Source organism: Palaemon carinicauda, chromosome 21 (genome assembly GCF_036898095.1).
Source record: "Palaemon carinicauda isolate YSFRI2023 chromosome 21, ASM3689809v2, whole genome shotgun sequence".
Taxonomy (NCBI): Eukaryota; Metazoa; Arthropoda; class Malacostraca; order Decapoda; family Palaemonidae; genus Palaemon; species Palaemon carinicauda.
In genome coordinates this window covers 107,668,310-107,687,931 of record NC_090745.1, presented here as the reverse complement: position 1 = coordinate 107,687,931, position 19,622 = coordinate 107,668,310, and the positions used below count along the sequence as shown (strand labels likewise).

Sequence of the window (19,622 nt, the reverse complement as noted above, 5' to 3'; positions counted from 1 at the left end):
TGGCAAAGATTTATTCATAATCAAAGACCAATTGATAATGTGTGGTTGAGACAGGAAGTGAAAATTTGGTTGTTGCCGAGACAAGAAGTGAAAGTTAAGGTGTTGCCTTTGTCCAGTATGTTGAGGTGTAAATTCTAAATGAGCTGCCAGTAATTAAAGCTAATGCCTAGTGCTAAAGGCTATACAGTAATTTGTATCCTCAAAGCATAATATTGGGTTTCATAATTATTTCTTATTGTAGCAGAAACAGTTGAGAAAGATTAAGATCCCTTAGCCTAAGAGCTTTGCAGTGGCTTACCAAATAACTTGCTTCTGGAAGGAAATACCATATAGAATGAATGATCCTTGTGTTTTTATAGGAGGAAGGAAAAGGCAGCAAGGAACTGAAGAGGTTGCAATTTTATGGTGCTGGACCTAAGATGGCTGGGTTTGAGAAGGCCTCTCCAGAGGATAAGGGAAAGACTCGTGGGAAAAAGGTTGACTATTCAGACTTAGACCCGGTAAGCTGTAGTACTTTTTGCCATTTATTTTTTTTTTACCAAAAAAAAAAAAATTAAGGAACAGGGTTGAAAAGTATAATATAGAGCTCCATCTTCGCAAGATGATTACTTGGGATCATTCATTCAGCCCCAGTAGGAAAGAAATCACTGCCAAATTTAAACACTTGCAACCTAATGGTTATTTCTTATTCTACTTCTTAACCTTTTCAATATAACAGCAAAATTACTATGTGCACTGTAGGTTTTCTGATTGTAGACTGAACTCTCCTATAAACAGTGTTTAGGCTTAAAGCCTTTAGAAGGCCTGTAACCGATTAAACTTTTCTTACTGCAGATTGTCTTGCTCAGCTTTCTGTTTTTCAATTTCTCTAACTTAGCTTGCATGGTATATGTTTGCTGATAAAATTATAAAAATTATTGTAGACATGAATATTTTGTACAAGCATATATTGAGCAAACATGCAGAAGTTCAGAATTTTATATTTTCTTTTTCTCTTACACAGCTGGCAAAGTACATTTGTCTAAATTGTGGACGAGGCGATGCTGAGGACCAGATGCTCCTGTGCGATGGATGTGATGATTCTTATCACATATTTTGCCTAGTTCCACCTCTTCTGGACATCCCCAAAGGTGACTAATTTGTTACATATGACTATATGAATTTTAGATAGTTATTTATTTCATTTTATCGTATTGCCCATTGAGAGTAATTAAAGTGCTGCGGTAGTTGATCTTGAAATTTTAATTTTAATCATTTTGTATAGAAATCTTCAGTGCAAAACGTCGGGTATCATTTCTTATAATAATTTTTTTGCTCATATATACGTATAGTATTTCAAGTATTGATATTGTTCTATCACTCTAGGTGATTGGCGTTGCCCGAAATGTGTAGCGGTGGAAGTAAGCAAACCTGTTGAAGCATTTGGTTTTGAACAAGCCCAAAAGGAATACACACTTCAGTCATTTGGTGAAATGGCAGACAAGTTTAAGCAAGATTACTTCAGTATGCCCGTACATGTAAGTGCTGCTTATGTCAAAATTTTTATATCATTTTAAAGGTAATCAGGGAAACTTGAAGTGGGATTTGAATTATGCCTCTAGTTTGCTCTCTCTATTTTCCCAACTAGGTGGTCATTTGTGCAGAAATAAGTTGATTCCTTGACACTGTTGCAGTAAGACTTATTTGATTCTTTTTTACAGCTGATACCAACAGAAATGGCGGAAAGAGAGTTTTGGCGAATAGTCTCGTCTATTGATGAAGATGTAACTGTTGAATATGGTGCAGACTTGCATACGATGGACCATGGCTCTGGTTTTCCTACCAAGAATTCAAAGAATCTTTTGCCAGCTGATCAGGTAAGTTTATGCCTTGCATAGAAGTAAAATGTCCAGAACCAGTATTGTACCTGTAGGTCATATTGTTTAAATGTTTGTTTGGCACTGTAGGTAGTACAGACAACCCTTGATTTTCATAGGGGTTGGGTAATTGGGACCACTGCAAACAGCGTAAAACCCCAAATTGTTGGTGCCCTAGGCTTAGATCAATCTTCACTCAAACTAACACTAAATCTTCGAAAAATTTTTGGCCCAAAAATCGGCCGAAATTTTCGAAAAAATTTCGGCCAAAATTTTCGAAAATAATTTCGTCCCGAAAATCGGCCGAAAGAAAATTTTTTCGAAAATAATTTCGTCCCGAAAATCGGCCGAAAGAAAATTTTTTCGAAAATTTTGGGCGATTTTCGGGCCACAAATTTTTTCTTTACATTGTTTTCACAGAATCCATTAACTGTACAGTAGCTTACTGTAATTCTATGGCAGAATACTGTAATAACTACTTTACTACTAAATTTCATTCTATGATTTTCACAATCCTAAATAACTAAAATTTGGTTATGGAATTTTATTTAATATACAGTTCAACTTGTAAAATTATTACCATCAATATAAGTTAACTCTGCCCTCTCATTACATTGAATTTTGATATATAGTATTTTCCTTTTTCATTTTTTTTTCTAATTTTCAGCTTATTCTTTGAATATATCATCCCTTTCTGTATTAGCACTTGTTCTTTTCTTTTTAGTTTTAAGTAATTAGATTTGAAAGACTGAATTTTATCCACATTTGGTACAATGTATTACTGTATCATACAACTGTTCATCTCCAATTAGTTATTTTTTATTTCCTTTTTCATCTCTCTTATTCATATTTTTATTCAGCCTTCTGACATTTATTCCCCATTCCCTTCTCAAGTATCATCCTCAAATCCTTTATTTACACTTTGGAAATGGGTCGTCTGAGCCGATTGAGTGGTGCAACAACCTTCTCAGATACTTACCGTAGAACGCTCAGATCTGCTGATAATTTCCATTGCGTCCCAAACGGGTTTTAGAGCCCAAGTGGTTTAGATTGAGATTGAACTTGTTTCATACCGGGTAGATCATGGTAAAAGTAGGGAATGAGGTACTCGCACAGCATATAAATTTATGTGGAGTAAATTATGAAACTAGCAGATATTTTATTAGCAATTTATTGCAGTCATCATTGCGATATCAGGATAGAAACTACATAATTATTTATTACTGGTTTAAAGTTAACCAATTTATACCCTAAATATTATACATGCATTTATTGAATAGGCCAAGTAGTAATTTAAAAACTGATCAAAGTAATGTATGCATAATAGAAGTAACTCATCAAGTCGGCTGATTCTATCTTAGAGTATAACGTAAACACTAACGCAGTGCGTATGGCCACTAGTTTGTGTACTTTTCTGTCATGAAATTGAATAATAAAACAATGAAATAGCAGTACAGTATTTTGATTGGGTCCTTTTCCCAGCGAGTTAGATCATTGTTTGTATGAGTTTTAATGCCAATTGTTTTTTGCATTATCTGAGAAAGGTTTTTGCAACATCACTTAAGTGCATAGCTTTTGCTTTTCCTCCGTTATCACTTTTTCTTCCTTTGTTCTTTTGTTCTTCATCCGTTGCCAATTTTTCTTTCTTAATTCTTTTGCTCTTCCTCAGTCACTGCTTTTCTTCCATCTTGTCCAACCTCTAACTTCTTCTAAATAGCACAAATAAATGGTTTTCCTCCAGTTACATATTGCTGAATGACCTATGGGTCAGGCTTTATGGCCCAAATTCAGAATCACAAGTCTATTACATAGTACATTTTGCATAAATGTCGAAAAAAAACTCATGGGAACTAATACTGTAATTTATAATATGGATAGAATTTTTTTCATGTACTGGACTTGCAAAGTTTTCATATTGTTTTATATAGTTCGTTATTAGATTTTTTAAAATTTAAAGCTTGAGAGATTTAAGTATCGCCTTTAATTTGAAAACTTTATATGCTAAGTACTACTATTTCTTATTTTCTTTGTTTTTTTATCCTTAGGAATATGCCATAAGCAACTGGAACCTGAACAATTTACCAGTGCTGGAAGGATCAGTTTTGGGTCATATAAACTGCGATATATCTGGCATGAAAGTTCCATGGATGTATGTTGGCATGTGCTTCTCCACGTTTTGCTGGCATAATGAAGACCACTGGAGTTACTCTATTAACTATCTTCATTGGTAAGTTAATGCTGCTTTTTGGTATGTTATTGTATGTAGATGTGATTATATTGATTTATCATTTGTTTGATTCACACTGCAGTTGGCTATTGTAACATGTCTCTGAAGATTTAAGTATGAAGGGATTTTTAGTGCTGTAGTATTAGAACTAATTATTTTGATAAAGCTTTGCTCATTTTGATGGTGACTCCATTGGTATCTTGTAAACCACACAATTCCAGTCTAGTCTGTTTATGAATAAAGCTAGAAAGTTATCTTTGGTAGGCAATAAGTTTTTGTACATACATACACTAAGGCACTTCCCCCAATTTTAGGGGGTAGCCAACATCAAACAAATGAAACAAAAAAGGGGACCTCTCCTCTGCATTCCTCCCAGCCTGACAAGGGACTCAACCAAGTTCGGCTGGTACTGCTAGAGTGCCACAGCCCACCCTCCCCAGTTATCCACCACATATGAAGATTTGTAACGCTGAATCCCCTACTGCTGCTACCTCCGCGGTCATCCAAGGCACCGGAGGAAGCAGCAGGGCCTACCGGAACTGCGTCACAATCGCTCGCCATTCATTCCTATTTCTAGCACGCTCTCTTGCCTCTCTCACATCTATCCTCTTATCACCCAGAGCTTCCTTCACTCCATCCATCCACCCACACCTTGGCCTTCCTCTTGTACTTCTCCCATCAACTCTTGCATTCATCACCTTCTTTAGCAGACAGCCATTTTCCATTCTCTCAACATGGCCAAACCACCTCAACACATTCATATCCACTCTAGCTGCTAACTCATTTCTTACACCCGTTCTCACCCTCACTACGTTCCTAACCCTATCTACTCGAGATACACCAGCTATACTCCTTAGACATTTCATCTCATTCCCCACAACTCCGATCCATACATCACAGTTGATACAATCACTTTCTCATACAGAACTCTCTTTACATTCATGTCCAACCCTCTATTTTTTACTACTCCCTTAAGTGCCCCCAACACTTTACATTCTTCAGTCACTCTTTGACATACATCTGCTTCTACTCCACTATTTGCTGCAACAACAGATCCCAAGTACTTAAACTGATCCACCTCCTCAAGTAACTCTCCATTCAATATGACATTCAACCTTGCACCACCTTCCCTTCTCGTACATCTCATAACTTTACTCTTAACACATTAACTCTCGACTTCCTTCTCTCACACGTCCTTCCAAATTGTCACTAATCGGCCAAGCTTTTCTTCAGCTTTTGTATAAAAAAAAAAAGAAGTACAGTGGGGGTGTTTCTGAAACCCTGGCATCACTGTGAAGTTGTCCAATAAAATAATGCTTTTCATAATTGTCTTTGTTTAGGGGAGAACCTAAGACATGGTATGGTGTCCCTGGAGGAGAGGCAGAAAAGTTTGAGGCTGCTATGAAGTCAGCAGCTCCAGAATTATTCCATGCACAGCCGGACCTGCTCCATCAACTAGTCACTATTATGAATCCTAATATTTTAATGAAATCAGGTAAGGTATTTTGTAATTTACAGTATTTTATAGCTTAAGTTCACATTGTCAATATTTGTTGTAGCATAAGCTTTTTAATCAACAATATATTTATAGTATTTTACTGATGTTGTATTTAACAGGTGTTCCCATTGTGAGAACGAATCAACATGCGGGCGAGTTTGTAATCACTTTTCCTCGTTCATACCATGCTGGATTTAATCAGGGATACAACTTTGCTGAAGCTGTAAACTTTGCTCCACCTGACTGGGTAAATATGAATTGGTTTATAATATAATCTCTCTCATGATATGTTGATTTCTTGTATACATCTGATGAAATAAAGGCAACTTATCAACTGTTTTGATTTCAATGCTTGTCATATTTTCAGCTTGCGATTGGTCGTGAATGTGTATTGCATTACAGCAACTTGAAGCGATATTGTGTGTTTTCTCATGATGAGTTGGTGTGTAAAATGGCTTCAACTCCTGATGAGCTGGATCTTACAGTAGCAGCTGCCACTTATCAAGATATGTTGCGAATGGTAGATCTTGAAAAGAAACTTAGGCGATCTCTCTTGCATTGGGTAAGTTGCAGGAAGGAAGTAGTCTGCATAAACTTTGATGCTCTTCATACCTTTGAAAACCTAAGTTTTGGTTCTGGTGGATTATTCTTAATTATTTTTTTATTTGCAGGGAGTAACTAGTGCTGAAAGAGAAGCTTTTGAACTGCTCCCAGATGATGAAAGGCAGTGTGACTTTTGCAAAACAACATGCTTCCTCTCCGCTGTGACCTGCACCTGTACTCATGATCGTTTGGTTTGTTTAAGACACTACAAGTTACTGTGTGAATGTCCTCCAGAAAATCATACGTTAAGGTTTGTTAAAGATCTTTGTTAATTTTTGGGTAAGCCGTTTCCAAAGCCGTGCCTTTCTTCGTGTAGACATTGCTTACGTTATACACTTCTCTACTGTAATGTTTAATTTTTTGTCATATGCAATAAATGTTCTCATCAAGATAACCAATGAAGAAAAGAAAAGTGTATCTTTTAAGTAATGGAAGTGTGCAATGCCCTCCCCAGATAAAGCTCATGGATATACTGAAGACTAACTGCAGTTGCCAGTTAGTGTTTTTTCCATCGATAGAATATTTCTTTTTTTATAACATTGGAAAGTATTGAACCCCGCAGGGAAAATAATGATTACACATGATCCCTTACCAATGGTTTTAATGGCATTTACCCAATACAGTACAGTATCCCATGTGTATATTTTAGGTGTCCCTGGTACCTTCATGTTTTATGTCTAGCAAAAACTAGAGAGTTTTCTGCAATAATTATTTGGTTTTGTTACAATAGTAGGTAGCTGCGTGCAAGATTTTAATAGTAAAGTTGTTTTTCCACCTTGTATTGTTACTTGGGTCATATCAAATAGCAATGTTAGTTTCATGTTTGATAATTATCCACAGGTACAGGTACACATTGGATGAACTTCCTCCCCTGTTGCAGCGATTGAAGGTACGAGCAGAATCATTTGACCACTGGGCTGTCAAAGTGAAAGAAGCTCTTGAAGCCAAACCTGATGATAAGTTAGGTAAGTATATGATGTAGGTTGTCAAAAGACAAAATACACATTCCTGTATTACTCCCTAGTGTTTATGGTCATTTTCAGGCACCTGAGTTTGAATAGGGATTTTCATCTTCAAATCACATGGATATTATTAATAAGCTGTGTATGTCCATGAAATATTAGTCCTTCTAAGCTGCACTTCATTAAATATATAGTGTATTAACTAATAGCGGACATCCTAATGGGTAGATGAAAACCTCTTGAAATAAATTCTGTGTTTGTTCTGGCGTAGATACAAAACCTCTGCTATTTATAGGGTATACTTTTGGCGCAGCGGAAAGTATACCCTATAAATAGCTTCAGGTTTGTATACTGGGAAAAATACAAATTACTTACAAATTTGTTATTTTAGGTCCTCCTAATGTTGAAATTGACGAGTTAGGAAAGTTTTTTTAAATTTATTTGACTTTGCCTCAAAGATGATTGTCCAATGCTCTTGAACATGTCTAAAGTATACCTTTTCTAGTGTCCTTGCTTCTAGCAGTTATACTGGATCTTGTTTATTTTCCTTTGGAAATTGCATTTGAATTGGTAATTTACAGGAAAACTTCAATAAATTTTCTACACAATTGTGCTATTTTTTACTTTTGAAGATTTCCTTTTATTGCCTATGTGATAGCTGGTTTTGTTTCAAAGAGTATGGTACAGTGTTCTATATGATGGGTAATTTTTTGTAAAAGGAATATAGCCATCATAAATCAAAATACTATAACGATATACTGTATGGTAGTACAGTATATTTGTTTGAGAAAGAATTTGTAAAATGGTCTAAATTAGTTAAGTATGCAAGCCTCAGTAAAATGCATTGCCTATGTTAGTGTGCACCAACCCATTTTGTTAGATAGTCCTGCGTTATTATTAGCAGTTGAATGGCAGGACAGGATTAGAAATGAAACTAAGAGATTACTAGGGCCATATGTGGATATCATGATAGGGGTAGATGAAGAGGTTTGGGCATGCTCTTCGCACTCTCCAAGGGAGATTAGTTCACCAAGCGTTCAGCTGGGCTCCAAAAGACCCAGGCCTACATGGCTGAGAATTATTTAGCGCGAAGTAGGAGATGATGGATAGAGAAGTTTCGAAATAAAAGCTCAAGTTAGAGATGACTGGCAAAATCTAACCAAGGTCCTTTGCATCAATAGGCGTAGGAGATGAAGTTTTCTCTTATCACTGCTAAACTTTGTTTGTAGGAATTCTCAAGTTTGCTGTTACCTCGTAATTTTAGTTCTTAACACATTGTAGCAGACAATGACTGAAGTTCAGAAGTTTGAGCTTATTTTGTATACTTTTAGATGGGAAACTTCTAAGATATCACGATTATAAATGGAACAACATTTATAAACTGATATTTAGTAACTTTCTAAAGACTGGTTCCCTAGTATTTAATGTTTTCATTTTTATGATATTGGTACATTACTAAGATTCAGAAATTTTTTTTTTCATTATATAATTGTGTGGTTTGACTCTTTTCAGAACTTAGTGACTTGAAGGAGTTGGTTGAGGAAGCAGAGGCACAAAGGTTCCCAGATAGTGAGCTCTTACAGACTTTAGTTCAGGCAGTAACAGAAGCCGACAAGTGTGCTACAGTAGCAGCTCATTTAGCTACTAAAAAAGTTCGAACTAGGTATGTTTTTTTACTCTTTTCATCGTTAAATTTCATCTTCATTTAAATGATAATAAATGTAATTAAACAAAATACCTTAATAATAATAATAATCATATTTTTTATCTAGGACAAGAGGAAGTGGAGAGGCCAAGAGTCGTCTTACTTTAGAGGAACTGAGATTGTTCCATGAACAGATAGAATCCTTAGCTTGTACTATTCGTGAGGGTGAAGCTGTCAAAGAACTACTAACACGAGTTACAGCCTTTCAAGAAGAAGCAACTGAATTATTGAATCAACAAATGCCGGAGTCTGAAACTATTGCCAAGATGGTGGACACTGGGTGCTCACTGGATATAGATCTCCCTGAATTGCCTAGGCTGAAGCTAAAGTTGCAACAGGTGTGTATTGTACCACTTTGATTTTTTCTATTAAATGAGATAAAGTTGGTGATAGATTCTTGAAAATATTTTAATAGATCTCTATACTGTTTTGATACTTGCAGGTTGAGTGGTTAGAGGAGGTGGAAGAAACTCTGGATGATTCTTCCTCCCTTACAGTGGAATGTCTAAGAAAACTATTAGATGCAGGAATATCCCTGCCCCCCCATCCACGTATTGAAAGATCCTTGGCTCAATTACAGCAGTTACTGAATAATATGGAGATGTGGGAAGAAAAAGCTAGTCAAACGTTAAATGCCAAGTATGTTTCTGAAGTGTTTGGTAGGAAGTAGCTTTTGTTTTTTGTTTATATTGTATAAGTTCTTTTTTACCGTATAGGAAAGTGCACGGTTTAGCCCTGTTGATTTTTACTGTATTCCTTTTGTGCTAACCTTACAGACCAGGTCTTAGTGTTAGTGAAGGTGAAGAATTGGTTAGGCAAGCTGAAGAGGTTCCCGCTCATCTTCCGAGCGTAATAGCTTTAAAGGATGCTGTGAAGAGAGCCCGTGAGTGGACAAATAAAGTGACCACCCTGCAGAATGGTGAAACTGCTCCATTGTTGGAGACAGTTGAAGGGCTAGTGAGTAGGGGAAGGCCAATTCCTTTGCATTTGGAGCCCCTTGCTGATTTGGAGGAAAATGTAGCAGCTGCACATTCATGGTTAGAGAAGACTGCACGAACATTTTTGAAGAAGAATTCCCATCTTACACTATTAGAGGTATAGTCAGTCAGTGTTGGTTTTTGTTTCAATTCATGATATTAAAAAACATGTTGATTTATTCTTCTGGAAAGGTGAGATTTTGAGTAGAACACACTTTAAAATAAGTGATTTCCTTTGGAGAAGAAAACATTCTTAGAGAGAATTAGAGTAGAAGTATTCCTAAACTGCTAATATCTGGATTTAGTCCCAGATTTTTTTTGATTGTCTAACTTTTATGAAAAAATTCTCTAATTCACCAAGATTTTCAGAAAGCCACATCAACCTTATGATTTACCATTGAAATGGATGTTTGCAATAGTTGAAATTATCTTATGCAATTACATTTGCAAGTTCTTGGGTTGGCTAGTTAGTAGCAACTATCCATAATAGTTTCACAGTTAAGTAAAGGTAAACTATTGTAAATAGTTTTTAGTTGCAAGGTTTCTTAAGATGGAAGAATTTACCTTTAATCTAATTGGTATTGAACATTTTGCTAGTTATTTAGCATTTATGTGATGTTAGTGTAAGTGTTTGCCAAGACAATTGTGCGCCATTGTAACAATAATCAGAAGGTTGTGATCAATATAATTCCTTACAGGTGTTGGTTCCAAGGACAGATATAGGCGTGGTTTCAGGGAAGCGTAAGAGAGTGAAAAGAGAGGAAATGTCTGCACAGCAACAGCAAGCACAGCTTTTAGATATATCATTTGAAGACACGGCAAACCCTGCTACAGTGGTGAAGGCTTTTAAGGTAAGAGAAACTGAGTGGAAATTCTGTAGCCCATGGACTAGTCTATACAGGTACTAGAAACTATTTAAAGAATCAATCTTAGTTTATGATGAAATTACTGTACCCTTGTTACACTTTATTGCTTCATTACAATATACCCTAAACGATATGTTAACTTTTCTAAACTAGGAATGTGAAGAACGAGAACTAGGAGCCATGAGAGCATTAAGAGCTCACAACCGAAACAAACGTGATGGTGATGCTGTGCAGGAGGGAGCTACTTTCTGTATTTGTCACAAAGCACCACAACCTAACATGCTTACGTGTTCCCTTTGCCTTGATTTGTTTCATTGTAAGTTAGGGATATTGTTTCTACAGTATTGTACGGGTTTATAATCTTTTTTTCTTTGTGACATTATGAAAATTGAATTATTACATGGAAGTGAAAAAACTTATACATATACTGTATATTTAAAATTACCATTTCAGCTGCGTGTGTTCCTTCCTCTCATCGCACGAAAGTAAAGTTAAGTAGTGAAGGACGATTTTTGTGCCCTTCATGTGAACGTTCCCGACGGCCGAGATTGGAGACAATTCTCTCTCTCCTTGTGGCTCTACAGAAGTTACCAGTGAGGTATGTATTCTGATGTAATTATTTTATTAATGTACCTACCCAGTAGCGTAGCCACCCGATTTATGCCATCTCACTGATATCTTGTGGAAAATCTGCCTTTAACATCAAATATTGGTGGTAGTAGTTTCTTAAATTTTTATTTTTAGAACTTCATCACTAGTTTTCATATTTACTATTTTTATTTTTTTAAAAGATTACCGGAAGCAGAAGCCCTTCAGTGCTTAACGGAAAGAGGAATGTCCTGGCAAGACAGAGCAAGAAAACTCATGAAAACGGATGAACTCACAGCTGCACTTGGAAAATTGTCTGTCTTCTCCCAAAAGTTGATAGAAGCGCAGGCTAAGCAGCATAAACCAACACCTACAGTACGTGATGAAGTGAGTCTCTCGCACTCTCTTTTATGTATATGCAGTGTTTGATCGTGTATTTATCTATCTATATCCATTCCATCTGCTGTAACTAGTCCACTACAGGACAAAGCCCTCGGACATATCCTTCCACTCTTGTCTGTTTATGGTCTTTCTTTGCCAGTCTATACCTGCAAATATTCTTAGTTTGTCAATCCATCATCTTCTCTTCCTTCCCCTGCTTTTGTAATCTCAAGGGACCCATTCTGTTGTTCTTAATGTCCTTCTCTTATGTCATTCTCATAAGCCCTGCCCACGTCCCTTTTTTTACGTGTTAGAATATCCTCTGTATTAGGTTGCTCTGTCTGTCTCTTAGTGTTCCCATTTCCATCACCATTCTTTCCATTGCTGTTCGAGCTGTAACTACCTCATGTTCAAAGGATTTGGGGGATGCCTCAAAGTTTCTGATGCACAAGTTAACCATGTGATTAAATACTTTCTTTTTTTAGAGGAAGGGTCATTCTAATTGTGTAATCTTGTTTTGTTTACCAAAATCTTTCCATCCCATATTTATCCTCCCTTTAATTTTGGTCTCATGTCCTTGGGAAACACTTACCATCTATCCAAAGTACAGTACATATATTCATTAAGAATCTCTGGAGGGTCATCCATAACCCTTAATGTTCAATGAGAATGCAGAGAAAAACAAGTGTCTTAGTTTTACTCATATTCATTGTCAGTCCTACATGTCTGCATTCTCTATTCAAATCTTCAACACCTCCACTGCCTATGATCCAGGGCAATGTACGCCACTGCTGGATACTCCACTTTTTAAGTTGACCCAAGTCTGTCTTGATATTACCAGACCATCTCGTGGGTGGTCTACCCACAGGTCTTCTCCCTGCTGGTCTGCCCATTTCCAGTCTTCTAATCATACGTTTGTCCCCCATTCTCGCAACGTGACCTGGCCACCTAAGCCCTTTGTGAACTGTATGATTTGTTTTAAGTTGCAGCCTTGATGCTTCTAGCAGGGCTGGTTTGATTTAAGTTTAAATCAAAGTAAAAAAAAAATCATGATTTAAATCAAAATGAAATATACTGTCAGAAATTGCCTTGGAAAGGAGAAAACTTCCAAAACTAGATACTATTTATAAGTATAGCAAATTAACAAAATCCTACTTAATAACTATTCCTAACATTTCAGGTAAACTGTGCTCTTGAAAATGAAAGTTGTTGCCGATACAACTTATAAAGGTCTTGATTTTTTTTAATAGCGTTAATAGGAATTGCAAATTTAGCCGTTATAGTATGCACATAGAAGTCCTTAATAGGTTTTTAGTTTCATTTCTTACTTTTTACTATAATTAAAATATTGCTATATTTGTGTTTGATTGGAGTTTTGCTGGTTTTTCTCTCTATGTACTAGATACTGTACTATAAATTGTCGATTAAATTGTTAGCCTGAATTTTGGTTTTTAAGAGAAAAATTAGTGATGTATATTAAACTATGGTTTCATTTAACATAGATCAAATTCAATAGCGGAAATACCCTCATAAGACTGAAAAAATAATCAGCAGCAGGAAGTATTTGTTTTTGGAAAAAAAATTAAACTTTTATTTAAAGAATCTGAATTAAATCAAATTTTATACTTTTTTTCTTTTTCTTTATGCCATGTCTTTTATGTATGCTGTGAATAATTTTGAGGAGATAGGGTCTCCCTGTCTAACGACCTTTTCTCATGATCTTTGTGTAGTTTTTGGATGGCTGTACTGCCTGTGTAGATATCTAAATGTTTTATAACATAAGATTCATCTACTTCTCTGTGAAAGACCATCATCACTGCTAAAGTTTGAACAAGATCAAAAGAATTCTCATGATCTATAAATGCCATACAGTGGTTTGTCATACTCTGTTGATACATGGATATGGTCAGTTGAATACCTGCTTCTATAGCCTGCTTGCTCTCTTGGGCAATTAAAATCTAGCTCTGTCTATTCGATCTAATACGATCTTCATAAATATTTTATACATTACAGTGAGTAAGCTTGTTGGGTGGTAATTTTTCAGGTCTTTTGCGACTCCCTTTTTGTGAATTAGTATAGAAAAAATTTTCCAAGCTGTAGGTATAGAGCATTCTTGCAGATATTTTGTTTAAAACTTCCTCCATCTATTTAAATAAATCTCAAGACCATAATTCTTTCTTTGTAAAGCAAAACTAGTCAAGCTCTCATGATACTGTATGTATTTGAAATTCTTAGTTTCCAAGGTTATTTTAATCTAAAATACTTTCTACCACTTGAAATGAAATGAAAATTTTATAATTGGTCAAATCGTATGCATGTTGGTTACTACTAATGATACATTTATACTATTATTCACCAGTATGTTAAGACTTTCCCCTTAATCCCCCCTGCAACTGTCATTTCTGTACTAGTTTTATAGTCCTGTGTTTTCAAGGTAACAAGAATTACATACATACATACATACATATACCAAGGCCCTTCCCCCAATTTTGGGGGGTAGCCGACATCAACAAATGAAACAAAAACCAAGAAGGGGGCCTCTACTCTACGTTCTTCCCAGCCTAACAAGGGACTCAACTGAGTTCAGCTGGTACTGCTAGGGTGCCACAGCCCACCCTCCCCCGTTATCCACCACAGATGAAGCTTCATAATACTGAATCCCCTACTGCTGCTACCTCCGCGGTCATCTAAGGCATTGGAGGAAGCAGCAGGGCCTACCGGAACTGCGTCACAATCGCTCGTCATTCATTCCTATTTCTAGCACGCTCTCTTGCCTCTCTCACATCTATCCTCCTATCACCCAGAGCTTCCTTCACTCCATCCATCCACCCAAACCTTGGCCTTCCTCTTGTACTTCTCCCATCAACTCTTGCATTCATCACCTTTACCAACTCTTAAAACCTGCCCATCCTCATGAGATGCTACTACACCCCCCCCCCCCATGAACTTGTGTATATTTTGATCATGGAAAATTTTTATTCCATTCACATTTAGCTAACCTCTTCTTAGTGACCCCCTTTATTGCATAATACTAAATTCACCCTCCCATCTCATTTTTAGTATATATGACAATTTTCATAAATAATTTTCTAAGACTTGTAAAAAAGGAAATTTGCACCCTTTGATATTAAATCTTCCCTTTAATACCATTTTCATTATTGTTCTTTAAGGCAAATCATTGACCAATAGATGAATATTAAAATGTACAAGTAAAAGACTGAAAGCAATATGAGAGGGCCAAAGAAATACTGTAAAGAACTTGAATGCTGCAAGTGTTGCTCAAAGTATGAAGAAAAATCATTAATGATCTAATTTTTGTTAAAGCTGTTTAGTATAGTAAAGCCATGGCTGTAGGTAAGCTAGCTAGTTATTTATTTATTTACTTTTTGTGCAAAGTTTCACCAATTTTGTGCAAGTTGGTATTTGTTGCACTTTTTCTTTGTGGAGGATACCACTAAATCCCAACCTTATAGAAAATTGTCGATAAATATTACATGTTATTGTTCTGTTATTTTGAGAAATTACCTCAGTTGAAATGCAGAGTTTATACTAAAAACAATTTTTCCATATCTATAAATTAAATTTTTGATTTACAGTTAATTATTTTTTTTTTTACTATTTTGTTCATATGTGCTTGATTTTTTTTTATCATCACATAATGTATAGGTGCATGGTGTAGAAAGATTTAGAGTTCAAATGTAGTTTGAAATCTTTTCTTGCCTTTGCAGGAAAAAATGGAAATTGAAGACTCCACAAACGATGACTCTCTGATGAGTGAAGAAGGGGAGAAAGAGTGCCGTGCGGACAGTTCAAAGGTAGACTCTGAAAAAGAATTGAATAAAAAATCTGAAGAGGGAAGTTGGGAACATGCATACTCTAGTAGTAAGGGAAACCGAGAGAAAAAGAGTGAAATGGACAAAGCACGATGGAGTCGCCTTGTAGCAAGTGTCATGGAAAATCCCAATGGTCCCCTTATTACTCTCTCGCCAAATATTCGGTCTCAAGTTCAAGACTTGTTGGTGGAAGGAGAGCTGCTTGAAGTGAGTCTTGATGAAACCATCCATTTGTGGAGGGTTTTGCAAGCAGCAAATCATCCCCCAGCAATGCTAGAAGACACACTGTTATCTCTAAATTCAACTAGCAGCACTAATGAAGATAAGGCCAAAAAAGCCATTCCAAAAAAGAGAAAGTCGCAAGGAGACGGTACGGAAGATATGCAACCAAAATCACCTCAAAAGTCTCCTGCAAAAAAGACAAAGCTTATTAAGCCTGGGGGTTTAAATGCAGAGGGAAAGATAACCAAAGGAATCCTGAAGAAAAAGGCACTTGCCAAAGTAGCTGGAGCAGGGCCTGGGGGAGGAGGATCTCCGCCAACAGCTGGAGTGGGTATAGGTAGTGGATTAGAGAAAAAAAAGAGAGAAGGCCTTATGCCTAACAAAGATGGTATAAAGAAAAAGGGTTGTGGGAAAAAGAAAAAACCTGTACAGAATACGCCTAGTGATGAGGACGATGACAATGACGAAGCGTGTGCAGCAGTAAGGTGCTTTCATCCCACAGGACAGAATGTAGATTGGGTTCAGTGTGATGCATGTGAGGGCTGGTTCCATTACATTTGCGTAGGCCTGACTTCAGCCGACGTAATAGAAGAGGAGGAGTATTTATGCAAACGATGTCTGCCAAAAAGAGTAAATAAAGCAGCAGGCACCAAGGCATCAGGGGCAGCCAAAGCAGTAGCTCCAAAGGTAGGATTAATTTCTACCACATCGTAAGGACATTTTTTTTTTTTTTTTTTTTCCACTTATGTTAAAACTTAATGATTTTAACTTGTACTCTTGAAAAGTTTATTTCTTTATAAAGAATTGAGCCAGTTTTCTAGAAAAGAAAGTAATGGTAGAGAAAGGGATTAAGAGTGCAAGACACTTCATATACGAAATAGAAAGTTTTTAAACTGACGTGTCATGTTAACTTACAGCCAGGGGAGTTGACGGAAGAGGAGAGTGTGGACATCCTCCTCAGCCTAGCTTCAAGTCTACCACCAAAGGAGCAAGTTTGAGATGCTCCTTAAAGTGATTAAGCTTCATTGCTGTGTGATGATGGGTTTTGAAGTTGGGCATTTTGGAAAGAAGCGCTTCTCAGATTCCAGAGGGATTTGCTTCCGTTTCAGAAGTTGAATATTTTTGTTATTTATGATACAAACAAAACTTGGCTATTACAATGTGTAAATATAGAATACATATGCAGAATCATATAGTAGAATTTTTACATGAGAATCTAGCGGGCTCACATGCACGAGTTGTGCATTGGGTAATTCCTTCGTTATAGGTTTGGAGGCAGTTGAAGGACCTCCTGTCCATTAGAGAGTTTTCTTCAACAGATTGCCATGTTGGCTTCAGTGGGTGAAAAAGTAGACTTCTCTAAACAGAATTTACTTTATGGAAAGATAAATGCTTTATTGGCTTGTGATTAGCCAAAATGAATTATTTTCATATTTGTCATATTGCATTCCCTTTCATTTATCCAACTACCCCTTCTTATAACAATCTGACCAAAGATGGACTTATAAATTTCAGTATTTTATTCAGTAGTTATGACAAAGTAAAGAGTGCACTTATACAATTTTAATGTGAATAAAGAAAATAGAATTATTCTTTTACTAGAAATTCATTCCAGTTTACCCAAAGTTAATAAGCATACATTATTTACACCTTTTTTTTTTTTCTTTTCTTCCTCTATTTTGTTATTTTTCTCTTATTCTGTGAAAATAATTTCATGGACACAGTCTATTTACAACCTAGTTTCCATAGTTGCAGGTATTTATTTTCATAGTGATATGAACAGTTTACAGTAGTTCTGATACTGGTCAAGATATCATAGGGATTTGGATGAATATAATGGTCTTGTTACTTAGACATTGTTTATGAAATACTGTTTGTTCATACAGAACCTCTTTGCAAATATTATGTACAAAGCCCAAGAGGGAGTAAAGTTGTATTTATATGCCAAATCTACTGCGCTGTACATGCTATTTTTGGAAATCTTGTTTATATGACATAAGGAATTTTGTTTGTCTTCTTTTTTCTGTTCTTCAACGTACAAAAAGTATATTGTGTTTTCTCCATTGTCTGTATAAATTTCATCTCGTCGCCATTCTTTTGAATAAACCTTTTGCTTAAAATTGTTCCTTTTGGACAGGCTTTTGTACATTTTAGGAGGCCTCATTCATCATTACACAATAGTGGCTTAACTAGTCATGTAATTAATCATTCAGTATTTTGTATCCTCAATATAGACTGATTTGCACATCCAAAAATGAAAAATAATGCAAAATGCAATTTAATTATCATATGTATATTTGAGTTTGTAGATGACATAGCTTTTGACTTCTGTAGCCTAGTCAAATTTTGCAATACTATACCAATTTTAGCAATACAGTATAAGTTTTGCCTTGAACTTGGTTATTAGATATATCCATGGGTTGACAAATGAATGTATTCTTGTCACTTTAGGTGCTAAATCAGTCTTGAGACTGTCTCAATAATTTTCTGCCCATATCTCGTGCATCTGCTGCCAGTTTGTTACATCATGTGATGAAACATTCACAATGGGTTGGCAATTTTTTAAGATAGTATTGATTATTAACTCATTATTTTATTGACCACATTATCACCAACCATCCATAATACAAAGCCTCCAATTTAGCAGCCCACCTTACTTATGCTGGGTATATGATCTCAGTTGCTCTACAAAGTATAGTTGCTAACAGCAACTTGTACCATAATTTTTCCCAACTATTTCGAAATGTTGAGTGTATTAGTTTATATATTAAGGCTGTACAGTTCATCATTTTTCCATTATGTACACAATTTCGTTTCTCAAACTGTACAATTTTGTCCTTAGAAGAGATAAAATCCCAAAGAGAGTGAGTATGGCACACAAACATATGTATTTATAAATGCACTAGGGATAATTCTCTTGTTCATTCAGCCTTTATAAAATCCCTTCATGAAATATAACCATACTGGCTTTCTTTGATTTACTGATGGTGTCTCTACATGGACAAATGCAGAGGACAAATTGGTAATATCTATTTCATGTTAAGAGGAAAGAAATCTTTTAGTTGGTATAGTGCCCAAGTACTGTAGTTTGTTTATTTTTGTTTGAAATGTCAGTTATTTATGGATTTATGTTGAATCTTTTTGATGAAAAAAAATTACTGATTTGTGCCTCAAAAGTTACCAGTGTACCTGTGTTAGTTTAGCTGCACTGTTCTTGGTATTAAAGAATACCTGGAAAGCTTTAGAAGCCTGGTTTCAATCCATATCCTTTTAAATTTTCAGAAGTTTTCATGTTTATAAATAATATCGCCAACTATTAATCCATTTTTTATTTTTAAACAAATTAAGGTTATAGATACTGTAACTGGCTTATGGAATTTACTTTAACTTTTACTCTTGGTCTTGCCTAGTTTGGTGTCTCTAAAATTTAGTCTTGCCATGAACTATCACCCATCTTGTGCATTAAGATCCTTTGTGATATAGATAACCATAATTATACAAATCACAGAATTGTAGTCTTAGAATAATGTGTACTTAAATTTTTATCTGTGGATTTATATAATTGTGCTTATATTTTTATTTAAATGTTACACCTAAATTGAACTGTGAAGGTATTCAAGTGCAAAAAAAAAAAAAAAGTGAAAATATACCATGCAATGTGGTGAGCCTATTCAGACAGCTATCAATGTCAAATCAGCCTTTTTCACAGGCAAGCATTGTCTTGTCTTGTACATACAGTACATAGAAATTAGTAAGTTGGCTGACCAGTAAAGCAAGAGTATAAAGTACTGGACATATTTTACTAGGATCTCCCTTTTGTTTGAGCACTGTCTTTCCCCATTCAAGTCTTTAAGTAGAGTTGGTTGTAGGAAAACCTTAATATAGAAAAAATAGTTACCTGGCT

At 35.7% G+C, this 19,622-nt stretch overlaps 1 protein-coding gene across 3 annotated transcripts in view; it reads left to right on the top strand.

Annotated features, from left to right (window-relative positions):
- The window catches only part of Kdm5 (Lysine demethylase 5), a 41,877-nt gene extending 22,912 nt beyond the window's left edge, over positions 1–18,965 (top strand). The window contains exons 5-24 of one of the 3 annotated variants that reach the window (XM_068345234.1): positions 360–500; positions 1,004–1,130; positions 1,366–1,517; positions 1,701–1,856; positions 3,902–4,083; positions 5,424–5,578; positions 5,701–5,828; positions 5,949–6,143; positions 6,253–6,434; positions 7,025–7,149; positions 8,659–8,809; positions 8,919–9,189; positions 9,294–9,490; positions 9,628–9,946; positions 10,527–10,679; positions 10,848–11,010; positions 11,148–11,292; positions 11,486–11,657; positions 15,392–16,405; positions 16,636–18,965. In XM_068345234.1, coding sequence (XP_068201335.1) covers positions 360–500; positions 1,004–1,130; positions 1,366–1,517; positions 1,701–1,856; positions 3,902–4,083; positions 5,424–5,578; positions 5,701–5,828; positions 5,949–6,143; positions 6,253–6,434; positions 7,025–7,149; positions 8,659–8,809; positions 8,919–9,189; positions 9,294–9,490; positions 9,628–9,946; positions 10,527–10,679; positions 10,848–11,010; positions 11,148–11,292; positions 11,486–11,657; positions 15,392–16,405; positions 16,636–16,716 — 4,209 coding nt within the window. In that variant the 3' untranslated portion in view covers positions 16,717–18,965. Of the gene's footprint in view, positions 1–359; positions 501–1,003; positions 1,131–1,365; positions 1,518–1,700; positions 1,857–3,901; positions 4,084–5,423; positions 5,579–5,700; positions 5,829–5,948; positions 6,144–6,252; positions 6,435–7,024; positions 7,150–8,658; positions 8,810–8,918; positions 9,190–9,293; positions 9,491–9,627; positions 9,947–10,526; positions 10,680–10,847; positions 11,011–11,147; positions 11,293–11,485; positions 11,670–15,391; positions 16,406–16,635 lie in introns of all 3 variants that reach the window. The other 2 variants (XM_068345233.1, XM_068345235.1) reach the window with 2 other exon arrangements.
- Positions 18,966–19,622: the final 657 nt, after the last annotated feature.